This window comes from Lampetra fluviatilis, chromosome 16 (genome assembly GCF_964198595.1).
Source record: "Lampetra fluviatilis chromosome 16, kcLamFluv1.1, whole genome shotgun sequence".
In the NCBI taxonomy this organism is placed as follows: Eukaryota; Metazoa; Chordata; class Hyperoartia; order Petromyzontiformes; family Petromyzontidae; genus Lampetra; species Lampetra fluviatilis.
In genome coordinates, this window is record NC_136290.1 from 2,037,700 (window position 1) to 2,056,927 (window position 19,228).

At 46.6% G+C, this 19,228-nt stretch overlaps 1 protein-coding gene across 1 annotated transcript in view; it reads right to left on the reverse strand.

The window, feature by feature from the left end:
- LOC144936461 (tumor susceptibility gene 101 protein-like) overlaps positions 1-17,750 on the reverse strand; it is a 42,119-nt gene extending 24,369 nt beyond the window's left edge. The window contains exons 1-4 of the mRNA XM_078863531.1: positions 17,518-17,750; positions 10,977-11,061; positions 7,487-7,552; positions 6,098-6,261 (exon numbers count right to left, since the gene is read on the reverse strand). Of these exons, the coding sequence (XP_078719657.1) occupies positions 6,098-6,261; positions 7,487-7,552; positions 10,977-11,061; positions 17,518-17,562 (360 nt within the window). The 5' untranslated portion in view covers positions 17,563-17,750. The remainder of the gene's footprint in view (positions 1-6,097; positions 6,262-7,486; positions 7,553-10,976; positions 11,062-17,517) is intronic.
- Positions 17,751-19,228: the final 1,478 nt, after the last annotated feature.

The following is a 19,228-nucleotide window of genomic DNA, read 5'->3' on the forward strand; positions in this document are numbered from 1 at the left end:
TCACCACTAACCCTCACCACTCACCCTCACCACTCACTACTCACCCTCACCACTCACCCTCACCATTCACCCTCACGACTCTCCCTCACCACTCTCCCTCACCACTCTCCCTCACCACTCACCCTCACCACTCACCCTCACCACTCACCAGTCACGCTCACCACTCACTCTCACTACTCACCACTCACCCTCAACACTCACCCTGACCGCTCACCACCCACCCTCACCACTCACCCTGACCACTCACCACTCATCCTCACCAATCACACCCTCACCAATCACCACTCACCCTCACTGCTCACCCTCACTGCTCACCCTCACCACTCAGCCTCACCACTCACCACTCACGCTCACCCTCACCACTCACCCCTCACTAATCACCACTCACAACCGCCACTCACCCTCACCACTCACCCCTCATCCTCACCAATCACACCCTCAACAATCACCACTCACCCTCACCACTCACGCTCAACACTCACCCTCACCACTAACCCTCACCACTCACCCTCACCACTCACTAATCACCTCTCACAACCGTCACTCACCCTCACAACAACCACTCACTCTCACTACTCACCCTCACCACTCATCCTCACCAATCACACCCTCACCAATCACCACTCACCCTCACGGCTCACCCTCACTGCTCACCCTCACCACTCACCCTCACCACTCACCCTCACCACTCACCACTCACGCTCACCCTCACCACTCACCCCTCACTAATCACCACTCACAACCGCCACTCACCCTCACCACTCACCACTCACCCCTCATCCTCACCAATCACACCCTCAACAATCACCACTCACCCTCACCGCTCAACACTCACCCTCACCACCCATGCTCACCACTAACCCTCACCACTCACCCTCACCACTCACTAATCACCTCTCACAACCGTCACTCACCACTCACTCTTACCACTCACCCTCATCACTCACCCTCACCACTCACCCTCACAACAACCACTCACCCTCACTACTCACCCTCACCACTCATCTTCACCAATCACACCCTCACCAATCACCACTCACCCTCACTGCTCACCCTCACCGCTCACCACTCAACCTCACCACTCACGCTCACCACTCACCCCTCACTAATCACCACTCACAACCGCCACTCACCCGCCCCACTCACCCTCACCACTCACCCTCACCAATCACCACTCACCCTCACCACTCACCCTCACCACTCACTACTCACCATTCACCCTCACCATTCACCCTCACCACTCACCCTCACCATTCACCCTCACCACTCTCCCTCACCACTCTCCCTCACCACTCTCCCTCACCACTCTCCCTCACCACTCTCCCTCACCACTCACCCTCACCACTCACCAGTCACGCTCACCACTCACTCTCACTACTCACCACTCACCCTCAACACTCACCCTGACCGCTCACCACTCATCCTCACCAATCACACCCTCACCAATCACCACTCACCACTTGCCACTCACCCTCACCACTCACCCTCACCACTCACGCTCACCCTCACCACTCACCCCTCACTAATCACAACTCACAACCGCCACTCACCCTCACCAATCACCCTCACCACTCACCCTCACCATTCACCCTCACCACTCTCCCTCACCACTCACCCTCACCACTCACCAGTCACGCTCACCACTCACTACTCACCACTCACCCTCAACACTCACCGCTCACCACTCACCATCACCACTCACCCTGACCACTCACCACTCATCCTCACCAATCACACCCTCACCAATCACCAATCACCACTGACCCTCACTGCTCACCCTCACTGCTCACCCTCACCACTCACCACTCACGCTCACCCTCACCACTCACCCCTCACTAATCACCACTCACAACCGCCACTCACCCTCACCACTAACCCTCACCACTCACCCTCACTACTCACCACTCATCCTCACCAATCACACCCTCAACAATCACCACTCACCCTCACCACTCACGCTCAACACTCACCCTCACCACTAACCCTCACCACTCACCCTCACCACTCACTAATCACCTCTCACAACCGTCACTCACCCTCACAACAACCACTCACTCTCACTACTCACCCTCACCACTCATCCTCACCAATCACACCCTCACCAATCACCACTCACCCTCACGGCTCACCCTCACTGCTCACCCTCACCACTCACCCTCACCACTCACCCTCACCACTCACCACTCACGCTCACCCTCACCACTCACCCCTCACTAATCACCACTCACAACCGCCACTCACCCTCACCACTCACCCCTCATCCTCACCAATCACACCCTCAACAATCACCACTCACGCTCAACACTCACCCTCACCACTAACCCTCACCACTCACCCTCACCACTCACTAATCACCTCCCACAACCGTCACTCACCCTCACAACAACCACTCACTCTCACTACTCACCCTCACCACTCATCCTCACCAATCACACCCTCACCAATCACCACTCACCCTCACGGCTCACCCTCACTGCTCACCCTCACCACTCACCCTCACCACTCACCCTCACCACTCACGCTCACCCTCACCACTCACCCCTCACTAATCACCACTCACAACCGCCACTCACCCTCACCACTCACCCCTCATCCTCACCAATCACACCCTCAACAATCACCACTCACCCTCACCACTCACTAATCACCTCTCACAACCGTCACTCACCACTCACTCTTACCACTCACCCTCATCACTCACCCTCACCACTCACCCTCACAACAACCACTCACCCTCACTACTCACCCTCACCACTCATCTTCACCAATCACACCCTCACCAATCACCCTCACTGCTCACACTCACCGCTCACCACTCAACCTCACCACTCACGCTCGCCACTCACCACTCACCCTCACCACTCACTACTCACCCTCACCACTCACCCTCACCACTCACCCTCACCATTCACCCTCACCACTCTCCCTCACCACTCTCCCTCACCACTCTCCCTCACCACTCTCCCTCACCAGTCACGCTCACCACTCACTCTCACTACTCACCACTCACCCTCAACACTCACCCTGACCGCTCACCACTCACCCTCACCACTCACCCTGACCACTCACCACTCATCCTCACCAATCACACCCTCACCAATCACCACTCACCCTCACTGCTCACCCTCACTGCTCACCCTCACCACTCACCCTCACCACTCACGCTCACCCTCACCACTCACCCCTCACTAATCACCACTCACAACCGCCACTCACCCTCACCACTCACCCTCACCACTCACCCTCACCACTCACCCTCACCACTCACCCTCACTACTCACCCTCACTACTCACCACTCATCCTCACCAATCACACCCTCAACAATCACCACTCACCCTCACCACTCACACTCAACACTCACCCTCACCACTCATGCTCACCACTAACCCTCACCACTCACCCTCACAACTCACTAATCACCTCTCACAACCGTCACTCACCCTCACCACTCACTCTTACCACTCACCCTCACCACTCACCCTCACAACAACCACTCACCCTCACTACTCACCCTCACCACTCATCCTCACCAATCACACCCTCACCAATCACCACTCACTGCTCACCCTCACCGCTCACCACTCAACCTCACCCTCACCACTCACCCTCACCAATCACCACTCACCCTCACCACTTACCACTCACTCTCACCACTCACCCTCACCACTCACCCTCACCACTCACCCTCACCACTTACCACTCACCCTCACCACTCACTACTCACCCTCACCACTCACCCTCACCATTCACCCTCACCACTCTCCCTCACCACTCTCCCTCACCACTCTTCCTCACCACTCTCCCTCACCAGTCATGCTCACCACTCACCCTCACCACTCACCCTCACTACTCACCCTAACCACTCACCACTCACCCTCAACACTCACCACCACCACTCACCCTATTCCCGTTTTAAAAACTTACTTACGTGTCGCCAAGTATGCTTGAGGGTGATTGGTGATTGGTGAGGGAGAGTGGTGAGGGTAAGTAGTGAGGAATAGTGGTGAGGGTGAGTTGTGAGGGTAAGTGGTGAGGGTGAGTGTGAGTGGTGAGTGGTCAGTGATAGTGAGTGGTGAGGGAGAGTGGCGAGGGAGAGTGTTGAGGGTGTATACATTTTTTTCCTATGATGACAGCAGTACATGCTAACGTTTTGTATGTTAAATGTAAAAGCTAAATGTGTGAATGTGTGTGTCGGAAATGTTAAGCAAACGTGGCGACACGTATGTATATTAAACAGGAATAGGGCGATTCTAAAGGAATCTACAACCTTCGATGATTCCTTTGCGCGATTCAAAGAATCGATTCCTGGCACGTAGGAGGTTTCCATGTATAATTACAGAGTTTTATTTTCATTGGTATGTTATGTTTTAAAGTTTTCAGGAGTTTTTAATTATATTTTTGCCCCGGTCAACGCCGGATATTTCCCATTCGTAGCAGTTTATATCGACTCCATAACAAACTTATATTAAACGGGAACAGGGCGATTCTAAATGAATCTACAACCTTCGATTCCTTTGCGCGATTCAGAGAATCGATTCTTGGCGCGTCGGTTTTACATTTTAAATTACACAGTTGTATTTTCATTGGTATGTTATGTTTAAAAGTTTTCAGAAAATTTTAAATGTATTTTCCCCCCGGGCAACGCTGGGTATATCGAGTTTATACCACAAAGTCGTCGCCTGACACGTGTGGGGTGTCGAGGCCTAGTACTGTGCAGAGCCTCCGGCCTAGCCTAGATTGCCCACCCGGCCGAGGCTGGGTACTGTGGCCGTTACCCCCCCCCCCCGCGCTACAATAATACTGTCTAATCGCTATAATTTTATTATCTACCGACCCTGATAGTAATTGCACACATTGGGGTGGGGGGGGAGTGAAGAGGACGTTAAACTTTGATGAATTTACCTCAGCGTCGCGTGTTAATGCTTGTGCATATTTTTAACGGGAATTAAAAATGGCGTCCACCCCGCAGCGACGGCGTTTGTGCCCGTTGCCAGGGGCCAACCGCCCGTTGCCAGGGGCAACCGCCTTCCCGTATGCCAGTCGGCAATAGTAAATAAATAAAGAGAAATCGCACTAAATCGATAATCGGTCCGATTTAAAGTTTAGAGACGAAAAATCGGAAATGTCCAAGTTTACCGCGGGGCCGGTGCGTGCCCACCGGCAAAATTTAATCTCGGCGAACCCCACGGTCGAAGAGCTAAATCCCCCGGAAGCGAGCGTAAGCAGACGGACGGACAGACAGACAAAAAATGAATTATATAGGTTAGATTATTTCCCTTCAACGTGACTTTACCGAAAGAACCAAGAATATGAATACCTGCAGTCACGAAAGCTTTAAATCGAAAAGAGGATATAGTATAAGAATCATGTGTAATGGAAATAAATTACCAAAGGTGGCTCGGGATAGGCCCGATTAGTGGCTAAAGCAGGCAGAGGAAATAGAAAATGCAAACAGGGAATCCAGCAGACATTTAAAATTACACACATGATGCGATTCTTTATAGAATTTGAGGAGCAGCAACACTTTTTTGCCTGAGGCTAAAAATGACGATAGACACTCACATTTCTTTTTTTACACAAAGCTTTGTTAAAAAATGTGACATGCAATGCTACCACAAATAGGAATGGCTTTGTGTTGGGGTGGTTGCATGCCTCAGGGAGCTCATGTCAGAATACAATCAGCACATCTGATTAGCCACCTGTAGCCAATTAGTTTGATCTGGTAACCAATAAACGCACAGGAAATATATCGATTACATTCAGCTGAAACCTGCTGAATCATTTTGGGGGAAAAAGGCGCAAAGAGCCCTATATATTAATGTACACATCATCTAAACAACCTGTTGGGGGTACATTGACAACTGAAAGATATTTGCTAAAGGTATTTGCTGTCATGTCCAGGTCATTCCAGGATGAGAGATGGGGAGTGTCAGATTTCTTTTTTACTGTTTGCTTTTACTCATAATACGATTAGGACAGTATTGGTGAAATATACAAAGAATACACCTTAAAGAAATAACTCCCATGGAAATCTCAATTGTAATACAACCACATTTAACAACACACAGACTGCAGCAGACACAAGACACCACTTACAGCTTTCCACTCGTGTAGATAGGGCAGGTACACACGGCCATTGGTATCCACGTGTTTTCCCTGCTTAATCAACATCGTGCTTGTGGGCTTCACAAAGCAGATGGGAGGGTTGTATGGATGTGTGTCAAACAGCCAGAGTTGCACAGGAATGTTGTAGATGCTTCCTGCAAGAAAGAAACTCGTATCAACGTTTTACACCAACTGTGCATCCCACCACCGAAAACTAAACAAGACTATATATTTGTATTGTAAAAACACAAGTACAATGATTGCCATAGTTAGCAAAATGTGTTTACATGGCCATTGGAGGATAATAGCACGATACTTAACATAGCTATACTCTATGCTTCCGACTAGGTGGAACAGGGAAAAAATTAATCTGGCATATGGATGTGTATTTGAAGTGAGACATATGTATGCTTTTGCACCGAACGTTGAGTCTCATCATAGACAAAACGCCACAGCTGAAAGCACCAAGTGTGGGAGAAGCAAATGAGTTGACATGTTGGCGTTAAGCCACCTTCATATTTTCCAATAAATAAGTAGCAGAATTACTATTGATGACAATTAAACTTACATTTTCCCTTGCAGGTTACTGAAAAGTAAATTGCCCTGTAGTTATTGATGTCGCCTAGCAAAGGCACCTTGAGTCTATTAAGCCACTATTTGTGTTGGCTATAGGCATGGGATTTGAGTATGATTTATTAAGAACGAGCCAGCATATTTGAAGTTGTAACAGTTACGAATTCCAAGAGCATGAGACGGGGCTGTTTGAATTTGGCCACACATTCCAAGTATGCGTGTTCACTTCTTCTCCAATAGCATTGTTGGTGTTGGTTATGAAGGACAATGTCAGAATGTAGGCCTCACCCATGGGTGTCCACTGCAGGACGATCGTGTACAAGAGAACTCGCTAAATTGTGGCATGTTCCCCATTATTAACATGCATCTCCATTCGAATCAAGTATTTATTCTGCCCGTTTGTCTCTGTTCTTTTAATATATCTTAGATGGGGAGGTCTGGTTTCTTTTTGCTGAAAACCTTCCTCAAATGCTTGGGGGATGTAGAAGTTAAGATTGACTTCGACCTGCACCAACAAGCGGGGTGCCAGCCACACGACGGGAGTTGGAGAGGTTTCTACTTTGCAAGGAACCACGTTTTTAACTGCATAGGGAAGTGCTACGCTGCTTACACAAGCAAGCATACCTTTACCAAAATTATAAACCTGTTTTACTTGATGTCATAAAGGGTGTGGGACTGCATCAGTGAAATGCCTTTGCTTGGTGATATAGGATGAAACTTGAATAAACTGTAATTGAAAACATCCTAAATAAAAAAAATGCAGTGCATTGATTGAACACGTAAAATAACGGGAGTGTAAAATGTTACCTCTGTAGTTTACAGGTATGGTTCCATTGAGACTTACAAGTTCCCTTGCTGTGCCATCATTGAACACTAAAAAAAAACAATAAGATGAACTCAAGCCACACACAACAATAAAAAATAACCCATTCACACATTAGCAAGCAATATTCAAGTTGTTACAAAATGTACTGTGATAAACAGCCAGTTACTAACTGGCTAGTCTAGTTGTATTTAAATGCGTGTATTTAAACAAAACATAAATAACAACAATAGCATTCTGGATTGTTTTTAATGCCAATTACATTGCATTTCTGTTTTAACCACTCTAAAATTATAGATGTTATTTGGTGCAGCTGTAAATAATGCGACAATTACAATTCATAACTATCACAGATTATTCCTCGCACTACATTCCACTATGTTAAAAAATACTCCCCACCAACTTTTAATCCATGAATACATAAACCTCTTCGGATTTCAGAACGAAAATAAACTTAGATGTTAACCCAAAATGTATACAACTATGATTAATGATTCAAATAGTGTGTGGAATGCATCACCTATATTATCATGCATGCCAATCACAGCAACAGGTTGAAAAAAGACATTTGGAAAATCTAAGTACTGTATCCATATTGCTCAATCTCTGAGTATGCGCGTGGTGCATTGGTGAGTCACTCTGCTACACAGGTATACAAAGTGAATTACACCACACAAAGCATGTGATAACTTGTGATTAGCTTTATCTTCGGGCCTTAATAGATTGGTTAGGAGTGGCAGGAGATATCAATATAGAGACAGAGGAGCAGTGATGAGAGGAGGAGGGTGGCGGGCGAGTCAGTGGGACATTTGCCTACAACGCTCTAAACACAGCGAAGCAGTATGGCCACGACACCTGAGAGGGGCAGGCAGGCAGATGGCACAGCACTAAGCTAAAACAAACGCAGAAACCCATAGGCAAACAGGTTACAGGGCACCGCGTTGCCTGGCGACTAAGGCCCTATGACAGAAAATAACCGCAGGTCACAGGTGAAGGAGAGGCGTTGAATTACAGGCCACAAAAGAGCTCTATTTAGCGAGAGCAATAAGGGGCTTTTATATAAAAACAGAAGAGAGAAATGGGAAGAGCAGGGCAGTAAGATGTGGCTGGGGGAGGAGGGGGGTTACTATGTGGCAGGAAGCATAGGCAGTTGGATAACGATGGCAGGATGCTGCTGGGCTCATGGGACCTAGAAAAGGTGTCTTGGAGCACATTCACATTTGCGATTGCACATAAACAAGTGCAATATATTGTAGTTTTGAAAAAGGTGATGAAAATTAACCAACCAGATTAAAAAATATATACTTAAAAATTGTTTTTATCCAACTGAAAGTCACACGTTAATATGTGTTCATATATTCTCTGGATGTAAAGAATAAGCTATTTATAAACATTTCCAAGGTACCTTTCTGGGTTTTACTAAACTTTGGACCTTGTTAATGCTAAGGCAGTGGTCCCTAGGCTTGAAGTGCATGACACTGCACGGCATGCGTACATCTGTATGTAGTACATAGAGAATAGGATATACCCATGCAAAAAATGCTTTAAAAACGACATGTGACATACAGTGAGGGAAACAAGTATTTGATCCCCTGCTGATTGTGTACGTTTGCCCACTGACAAATAAATGATCAGTCTATAATTTTAATGGTAGGTTTATTTGAACAGTGAGAGACAGAATAACAACAACAAAATTCAGAAAAACGCATGTCAAAAATTGTATTAATTGATTTGCATTTTAATGAGGGAAATGAGTATTTGACCCCTCTGCAAAACATGACTTAGTACTTGGTGGCAAAACCCTTGTTGGCAATCACAGAGGTCAGACATTTCTTGTAGTTGGCTACCAGGTTTGCACACATCTCAGGAGGGATTTTGTCCCACTCCTCTTTGCAGATCTTCTCCAAGTCATTAAGGGTTCGAGGCTGACATTTGGCAACTCGAACCATCAGCTCCCTCCACAGATGTTCTATGGGATTAAGGTCTGGAGACTTGCTAGGCCACTCCAGAACCTTAATGTGCTTCTTCTTGAGCCACTCCTTTGTTGCCTTGAACGTGTGTTTTGGGTCATTGTCATGCTGGAATACCGATCCACGACCCATTTTCAATGCCCTGGCTAAGGGAAGGAGGTTCTCACCTAAGATGTGACGGTACATGGCCCCGTCCATCGTCCCTTTGATGCGGTGAAGTTGTCCTGTCCCCTTAGCAGACAAACACCCCCAAAGCATAATGTTTCCACCTCCATGTTTGACGGTGGGGATGGTGTTCTTGGGGTCATGGGCAGCATTCCTCCTCCTCCAAACACGGCGAGTTGAGTTGATGCCAAAGAGCTCCATTTTGGTCTTATCTGACCACAACACTTTCACCCAGTTGTCCTCTGAATCATTCAGATGTTCATTGGCAAACTTCAGACGGGCATGTATGTGCTTTCTTGAGCAGGGGGACCTTGCGGGCGCTGCAGAATTTCAGTCCTTCACGGCGTAGTGTGTTACCAACTGTTTTCTTGGTTACTATGGTCCCAGCTGCCTTGAGATCATTGACAAGATCCTCCCGTGTAGTTCTGGGCTGATTCCTCACCGTTCTCATGATCATTGCAACTCCACGAGGTGAGATCTTGCATGGAGCCCCAGGCCGAGGGAGATTGACAGTTCTTTTGTGTTTCTTCAAATTTGCGAATTATCGCACCAACTGTTGTCATCTTCTCACCAAGCTGCTTGGCGATGGTCTTGTAGCCCATTCCAGCCTTGTGAAGGTCTACAATCTTGTCCCTGACATCCTTGGAGCTCTTTGGTCTTGGCCATGGTGGAAAGTTTGGAATCTGATTGATTGATTGCTTCTGTGAACAGGTGTCTTTTATACAGGTAACAATCTGAGATTAGGAGCACTCCCTTTAAGAGTGTGCTCCTAATCTAAGCTCGTTAACTGTACAAAATACACCTGGGAGCCAGAAATCTTTCTGATTGAGAGGGGGTCAACTACTTATTTCCCTTATTAAAATGCTAATCAATTTATAACATTTTTGACATGCGTTTTTTCTGGATTTTTTGTTGTCATTCTGTCTCTCACTGTTCAAATAAACCTACCATTACAATTATAGAATGATAATTTCTTTGTCAGTGGGCAAACGTACAAAATCAGCAGGGGATCAAATATTTTTTTCCCTCACTGTAGCTCTATTGCGAGTGAGACACCTGTACTTGTTTCAGTAATCTGTAGCATTGATAACCCTCAAGCCATGAAATCACGTGAAAGTGTATCATGTCCTGGAAGCAAGGCAAATTCCTACAATGTTTTAAATTTAAAACTCCACTCGAACCACAACGTATATTTTTGCACTGGGTACCACAATGCTCGACTTGACATGTCTGTTTCCATCACTTACAATGATTGTACATTTAAGAAAAATCACCAGTTTCAGAAAATGTGCGCATTGAACAGCATTTTAAATGCCGTGTATGATGGGTTTATACATACCATGCATGTCAACAACTGGCTTCAAATCCTTATAAACTGCAATTACGTTCATGACATCTTTGGTTGTCATGTCCTTGTACTTGTACTGCAACACACAAAACACTACAATTAATAGTCATCTGTACCAGAATAAGAATAATGATTGACAGCGCTTTGTCAATCCACTGTTGGACAAAGATGTCTACACAACATATGACGATCATCGTTGTTTGACCATACTTCACCATGCTGGTTAGTGTGGGTTGAAGGGGAGCAGACAGCGGTGCAGGACCGATTCAGATATTATCCACTACCTATCCTCCATTTGTCAGGCTCATCGCAAAGTGTTCTGATCACTTTTCCACATTGTTCCAACCCGTATAGAAAGTAAATAAAGATTCTTATTCTTCTGATATAGTAATACATGTTATTACTATATGCTAATTCAAGAGTATTCCATTCTTGCGTATGGCAATATAATTTTGGAGCTAAGTACCACTGTCGTGCTCTGCTAGTTTCAGGATACAGTTCGTGTAGTTACGCGATTGCTCTATTGAAGGAGCGCAGACTAGTGGTTTACGATATGGTCCACAGTTTTGATTGCATTGCCAAAGTTGCACTGTGGCTTGTCTCTAGTTTTCCATTTATGAAGATGTGCGCATCAAGCTGTGGATGTTCTGATGCGCTTGATCGTGACACCACTACGCCGGTGTCTTCGAGGAATGTCAAAGCCAGGACGTGCAATGTTTGGGTATTGAATGCGGTGTTTATTCTGAACGTGCGTATGGTTCCACTCTGTTCACCAGCGTTCTTCCAGATCTGAATGAGACTATAGGGTGGCGACAGCACGATTCCAGAAGGGGGATCGAGACTTGAGTTCGTGGCGAGGTACAATCTTAAAGTCTTGGTTGATGGGGTAGGTTGTTGTTGTCAATACAACATGTACACCCAACACTTAAGCTCAAAGATACTTGAGCCGTTTTAATTATTTATTAAAATACATTTAAAGGTTTTTTATTAAATTGCTCCGTTAATGCTGTCTGCAGCAACCAGAATGTGTGTGTGTAAGCATATACAGGCAAGCATGCCAATGTATGCATGCTATAGAACCAGAAAATGTGCACTCATTCAGAAACATGCATTCTTAATGCTCATCATAAAAACAAAACCTGTGCGTGTTAAGTTTATTTTAGTTGAAAACGACTCAACAGTCACTTGAACTAATCGGCCAATAATGATGTAGTTTTGCTGGCAAGATGTCCCTTAAATGTTGACGGTGAAGAGGTGTGTGACATTACTTTAGGTAAATGTTATCCAATAATAGGAGCACAGAGGTAATAACGCGCCACTCAAGCCTGATAACTTTAAGATAGACCGCAGCACACATTGAACATTACAAACTATGACCTCGTTCCTACTTGACAGAATTGTTTAAAATGACCACCCTCACAGCAGGCTCGGTTATGCTGCAGCAATTGTTATTATGTTATTCTAAAGCCATGTAATTCTGAGTTTTTAATTGTTGAAATATACTGGATGATTACCCGAGTTGCTGCCATGTCATTTTTCAAGATACGATATTAAATTTCACAAGAAGACGTTTATTCCACGATCGGTTTCCATTAACTTTGCAATTTTGTGCTTTGATGAGTCAAATACGAATATAGATTTCTTAAAAGTTATTCAGCTGCAGTTCGCTCAACATAAGCCATGTAATTGTTACAATGATACAATCTACAACGCTGAAAGCGCACACGCTTTTAATAAAACTATGTTACATAACCACTTTGCCATTTTTTTCATTTGGAAAAGTTTTTTAAAGCACTCATTTAACGACTAAGAGCTATTGTTTTAGAATGTTGCTATTTTCAACGTTAATTATTATTATTTCGTACTGTTAGAGAAAAATACAATCTATTTCATAAAATGTTAAAAGCAAAGATAACCACGATGTTACAATATTGCGCAAAATGGACTAAACAATTATCAACGATCTTATATCGTACAAAAAATATCGTATGAATGCAATGTCACGATAACCCTCAAGAATACTACGCAACGAATACTGCCTTCTGCGCTCAAAACGAACTTTAGGAAATGGTGTAGAAGGACACACACATATGGTTAGGTTAAGCTAAATGTTTCATCATGGACTTATTGTAAATCAGTCACATAGCAACAACTACTGTAGATCAATTTGTGCCTCAAAAAATATGCTTCCCTAACAACACTGGTATTAATAGGATTACTGCTGCAATGAACTTACATAATAGCTGGTAAACAGTTCAATATTTTGGCAGAGTGGCTTCAGTTAGTCTACACGGGGTTTATAATGAGTGTCCACAATTATGACAGAGTTATGTTTATAGTCCTATGACCAATTCAGCTGGAATGTGCCCAATCTGGTCAAATCTCAGAAGCTAAGTAGGGGTGAGCCAGTCCTTGGATTGGGCGACCATGTTGCGAAACATTTAATAGGCCGCACAACCACATGGAGGGCAGTTTTGGGCACTGCAGACAAATCCATAGTACTGTACACCTATGTTCTCCCCACCTTAACCAACCTGCACTGACCAATGCGGTGAAATGTGGTCAAAGTACCCCATAACCCGTACGCCATGGTGAGGCCCTGATCCAATAGTGGATTGACAAAAGGGAAGAGATGGTGGGAGTAAAATGAGTTACGTGAAATACAATCCGGTATTTAAAATGCTCTAATCCTAGAGAACACCACAAAAAAAGATTGAAGAAATAAGAAGCAATGGGAGCTTGAAAACCACAAAAGTGATGTTGATTGACAATTCACAAATGGTAGTGCTTAGGGAGAATGAGTAAGAACATATATATTTTTATATATGCATGTACGTATGTTGAACTTCTTTTGCATCGTACGTAGCCAACCATGTTAATCGGATGTACGGAAAAAAGACAAACTAAACACAAGTGTTAAAATTGTAAGCATATCGCGATATACAAAATATCATATGAAGAGGAGGACATCACGATGACACACTTTGGAAATACCACCCTTCGCAGAATTAATAAATGGGCCACATGGCATAACTAAGGACATCATCCAAAAAACTGGACCAGTTGTTGGAGCAAGATGAGTGGAACTTCAATAAACATCTACACTGAAATTAATAAACACCTAAATAAATGATGCCTGAATATTCTATTTCAAGGGCACAAACCTTAAGGAGTTACAGACCACTTAGCCACTTACCATACATCAATTTTTCACTAATATTTCTGGAATATTTAAGAGGCCAACCAACCAAGAAAGTGAGCAAGCAAAGCTTGTTATATCACACACCATTTGTTCACACAACATTTCTTTATTAAGGACCATTTGTTATATCTATCATTTGCAGCCTATGAAATAGCACTGAGTCTGCAGAAACTGATGCAGTAATTCGAGCTCACAGAAATCTATACCTATAAAAAATAAAAATGTCAAGAATGAAACTGAGAGCTGAACTGAGATTGCATGACATAACAAAGGTAGCCATCAGAAGTCGTGTGGGACACACTTTGGTGAAAGTTATTCATGGCAGCACTAGGTGCTTTTCTGAAAACGGGGCCAGAGAAATAAAGGCACGAACATAAATGAAGAAAATGGTAAGCATTTCAGATCAGCCAATGACGTGTTATTATAACACAACGTGAAAATTTGATTGGAAATTATTGAATAGTTTGATCAAAAATACTGCATATTTGAGCTCAATAATTATACAAGCAAAACGAGTCTAGTGCAATAAGTCTGCTAAACAAAATTGATCTATTGGAGGGATGCAAGTGGAAAACACATCACAACATGGATACCAGTTAAAATGGACTGGGATTAAACGATTAAATAGAGGCAAGTGAGAACAGGTTTCAGAGCTTTTGGAAAACTGAAGTTAATAATGAACATCAGAAAATAATGAAAATCAACATATACATGTGCTCAAAGGACGTGTCTATTAGCTTCTAGGACCTAAATCATGTCATTTTATTTTTGGTAAGGCCCATCGAGCTCAGAAGCTCTTATTCAATGGCAACCCAAAGCAGCAAACAAGTTACATGGGGAAGAGAAGGTTTCGAGGGGTTGCATAGAACAGCTGATAAGACAATAGGAGATATGCTACATGGGAATGGAGGGTTTACAGGGGTTCCGTAGAAAAAAGGAAGGGAAATGTTATAAACACGAGTATCAAATTATATTAATAAATAATAAGGCTGCTGAGCCCAGCGCGAAAATGGGAAGTTGAGACCCAACACGGGTGGCGTGGTGCTGTAGTCACGAGCTAGAATAATGCTTTACATCTATCTCAATCCAGTGTCTCGAGATTCAACCACACTTCACCATGCTAGTCAGCGAAGGTTAGTGAAGGGGTACCCTGGACTGGTTCAGAGATCATTCGCCACTGATGCTAGCCGTAGTTGGGAATCAAACTCGGGTTTCCAGACGCATAGTGCAGTGTGCTAACCACTTGTTTCAAGCTGTTTATCCTTAAAGAGCTGGTACTGTGGGTCCAAGTGGCTAATATAAAGCCAGTTTTTTTTTACTTAAGCACCAATCTCAACATTAAGAGGCTTCTCATATTAAGGTATCTTTTTGGCACGTCGTTTGAATTCCTCATTTCGTGCAAAACAAAAATCCGAGGGCGTGGTTCAAAGTTTGGAAGTTTTTTTATGCCTGGCGGATTCCCGTCTCGGTGGAGGCAAGCTCGCCAACTTATAAATGTCATTCCTTATAATGCAGGTTTTTTGGGTTAGATCGCGTTAATGTGTCATTAAACCCGCCACCACCTGACACAGTAAAGTTTGTCACGTTAGCAGAACATGCCAATTAATTACTAGTAGTACAGCACACCGGTGATTTGTTCAGCCTGTGGGTAGCATCTCGAAGCATCCAGCAGCATCCCCACCTTGTGCGATGCTACGCCAAGGCAGCCGTACAACCGCTTATTCCTACTCGCGCGACGTAGTTCCGTTCACTCAATCGCGTTATATCAAAATTCGCATCCGCGTTATAGAAAATGTGTTCCCTAATACATTCATCGCGTTATATTCGTAATGAAAACACGCGTTATAGGAGAACAGACTGTACTTCATTATTAACACTGCACTTGAATGCTGCCGAGTTTGTTCAGCTTGGGTTGCTTGGTGCTGTCATCGGTGTCAGCTGGCGAGCGGGTCACGAGTTGGGGAAAGGGGTTGTGGAGGTGCATGGACCGGGGTGAGAGGTGCCAATGTGGTATAACGCGCCACTTGGGCATCTGCGAAAAATGAATTTATAGCCCATCGGATTCTTCAAATATAAATAAATATTCTGATTCTGAGCTATGTACAGTGCGAAAGAAGTTCAACATACAGTACAGACACGATATACGCGTCTGCTCGAGCCCTGCAACCAGCAATGACGCCTGGTTAGCGGACCTTGGTCAAACACCATCTAAAGGCCAGATAACATCTCAAGGCGAGTGTCGCTACAGCCAGAAGAGAATCCTCCCGACTCCTCCACGTACGGGAAGGAGGAGCAGGGGGGTGACACGGGTGGGGAGTGACCCCTGTGGAGGGGGGGGGTGACACGGATGGGGGGTTGACACGAGTGGGGGGGTTGACACGAGTGGGTGGGGGGGGGTTGACACGGGTGGGTGGGTGGGGGGGGTTGACACGGGTGGGTGGGTGGGGGGGTTGACATGGGTGGGTGGGTGGGGGGGGGTTGACATGGGTGGGTGGGGGGGGGGTTGACATGGGTGGGTGGGGGGGGGGTTGACATGGGTGGGTGGGTGGGGGTTGACATGGGTGGGTGGGTGGGGGGTTGACATGGGTGGGTGGGTGGGGGGGGGTTGACATGGGTGGGTGGGGAGGGGTTGACATGGGTGGGTGGGGAGGGGTTGACATGGGTGGGTGGGGGTTGACACGGGTGGGGGGGGGTGACCCGGCTGTGGGTGGGGGGTGACACGGTTGAGGGGTCACCCGGGTGTGGGGGGTGACCCGAGTCATATCGCGACTCGCAGGTGCCTGATGCTTCCCGCCCCGTGCTCCACCAACACAACCAGCAGTGACAGTGGTCCCCATGCTCACACAAAGATCCCCCGTGTCGCCTTTACCAGACTGTTACAAGTGCCGTTAGCGAGCAACCAACAAGGCCGGCACTGCACACGAGGGGGTGGGTGGCCAGCACCACGCCCAACCACCTTTGTCTCCCTAGTGGCGATGTTTACTACACACCGCACCAGGTACTCATTTGAGGCTTAGTCGACCTAGGGGAGGCCCGGGACCGGGTCAGATATTCATCGCCGGTGTTGGCCGTGAGCAGGAATTGAACTCGGATAGCGCAGCGCGCTAACCGCACCAATACCGCCCCCGACACACACGAGGGAGGGACACAAACACGGCGCCTCACGCGCAATCTGAGGCTCGGTGACCTCTTTGAAGGCCGCACAACCACCACGAGTCGAGCGACCTCCGGGGTTTCACGACTCCTCAACGCCACTGAGCCCCAGCCCCCCCGCCCGGTTCTCATTCCCCGTCGCCCGCTCAAGGCCCGGGTCGCGTGACCCCCTCGCACCTTGCTCAGCAGCTTCTTGACGCTCGCCTCGGTGGGAAGCGCCATGGCTCCGCTGCGCTGAGCGGGAAGGAGCACGGGAGATGGGCGACTTCTCTCTCTCCTCTCTCTCTCGCTGGGTCGCGACGACGACGCGGGGGGGGGGCGGGGGGGACCCGCGGTGCAGTCACCGCCTCGGCTCCCGCGCGACTCCAGGCGGCGTCTAGTGGTGACGTCACGCGCGTGACCCCTCGCCGCTCCCCGCGCGGTGACGTCACGCACCCGACCCCTCCCACCCCCCGGCGTAGTGACATCACGTGCCTGACCCCCCACTTCCCCGGTACGGTGACGTCGCGTGCGTGATACCTTCCACCCACCCCGCGTAGTGGCGTCACGTGCTTGACCCCCACTCCCCCGGTACGGTGACGTCGTGCGCGTGACCCCTCCCACCGACCCCGTGTAGTGACGTCACGTGCCTGACCCCCCACTCCCACGGTACGGTGACGTCGCGCGCGTGACCCCTCCCACCCCCGCGTAGGGACGTCACGTGCCTGACCCCCCACTCCCCGGTACGGTGACGTCACGCGCGTGACCCCTCCGTCTTCGCCAGGGTGGTCACGTGGTGCCGCGCGTGTTTACACAAGGAGTTGATCTGGTGACGTCATCAGGCCCGGGATGAATGTATTTCATAATAGTACATTATACGTCACATTTTTTATTATTTAGGGGTCTGTTGCTCAGTGTATACTAACTATTCATATGCCAATAAAAACACACTTAATTGGAACACTTTATTTTTGTACCGGCCCCATAGTGTAACTACTTCTTATCTCCTTCTGACTCGCGACCAATGTGCTTAGCGTCATTTTCCATAGATTACCATTTTTCGCAATGTGACGATTATATCAAATTCTCAAAACGTGTTTTGTGTTCCCCATTTGTTTTGTGTTTTTTTTGTGTGATTCGCTGTAACTTCCACTGGAAATAAAGATAACTCAACGTTCATTAAACTGTAGTTCAACTCAACAAATGCCTGCCCATAAAGTCTTAATAATTACAATCTGTGATGCATAATAATAGTAGAGTATGTTCGATAGCATAGGATTCGCTTGCTTTCATTGAGGACTCAGAAGCCCGAGATGGAACCACAGACGAGGCAGCGGCCACGTCGTGAGCTACAAATCCCCAAGCTCTGTGGTCCTCTACATATGAAGTTGTTTGAGCAAATTAATGAGTGTTCATACGCCCTGTGTGGAAACCGGAGTACCTGGAGAAACCCCACCAGTGCAAGATGGAACAGATGGAGTCCGCATTTGCTGTACCGCCGTCTGGCGAGCCAGGGTTTCTGGCACCTCGACGCCCATGGAAAGGGAGTTTCACAAGATGTTGTGCCATCTACCAAGCCTCGTCTCCATGGTGGTGGGTGCGACCACAACCCAGAAGAAGAAAAACACGTCAATCAATATAAAAGTGTGAAAAAACTGAGCCATGATGGTAATAGAACAATATCGTATCATGGTGTCGCCATATCGTGGCAACCTAAGTCAGTGGCAGTAGTGGCAACCTAAGTCGCTCGGAAGTTCGTAATGCGTTGAGAGTATTTGGCTGTTATAAATGTCCACGTGATAAGCCACTTCATTGAGCTATCTCTTGTGACCAGGCCGCGTTTGAGAAAGATCTATATTAGCTCAGTGGGCCTTACCTGGTAAAATAAAATAAAAATTGTTGAGTTTAT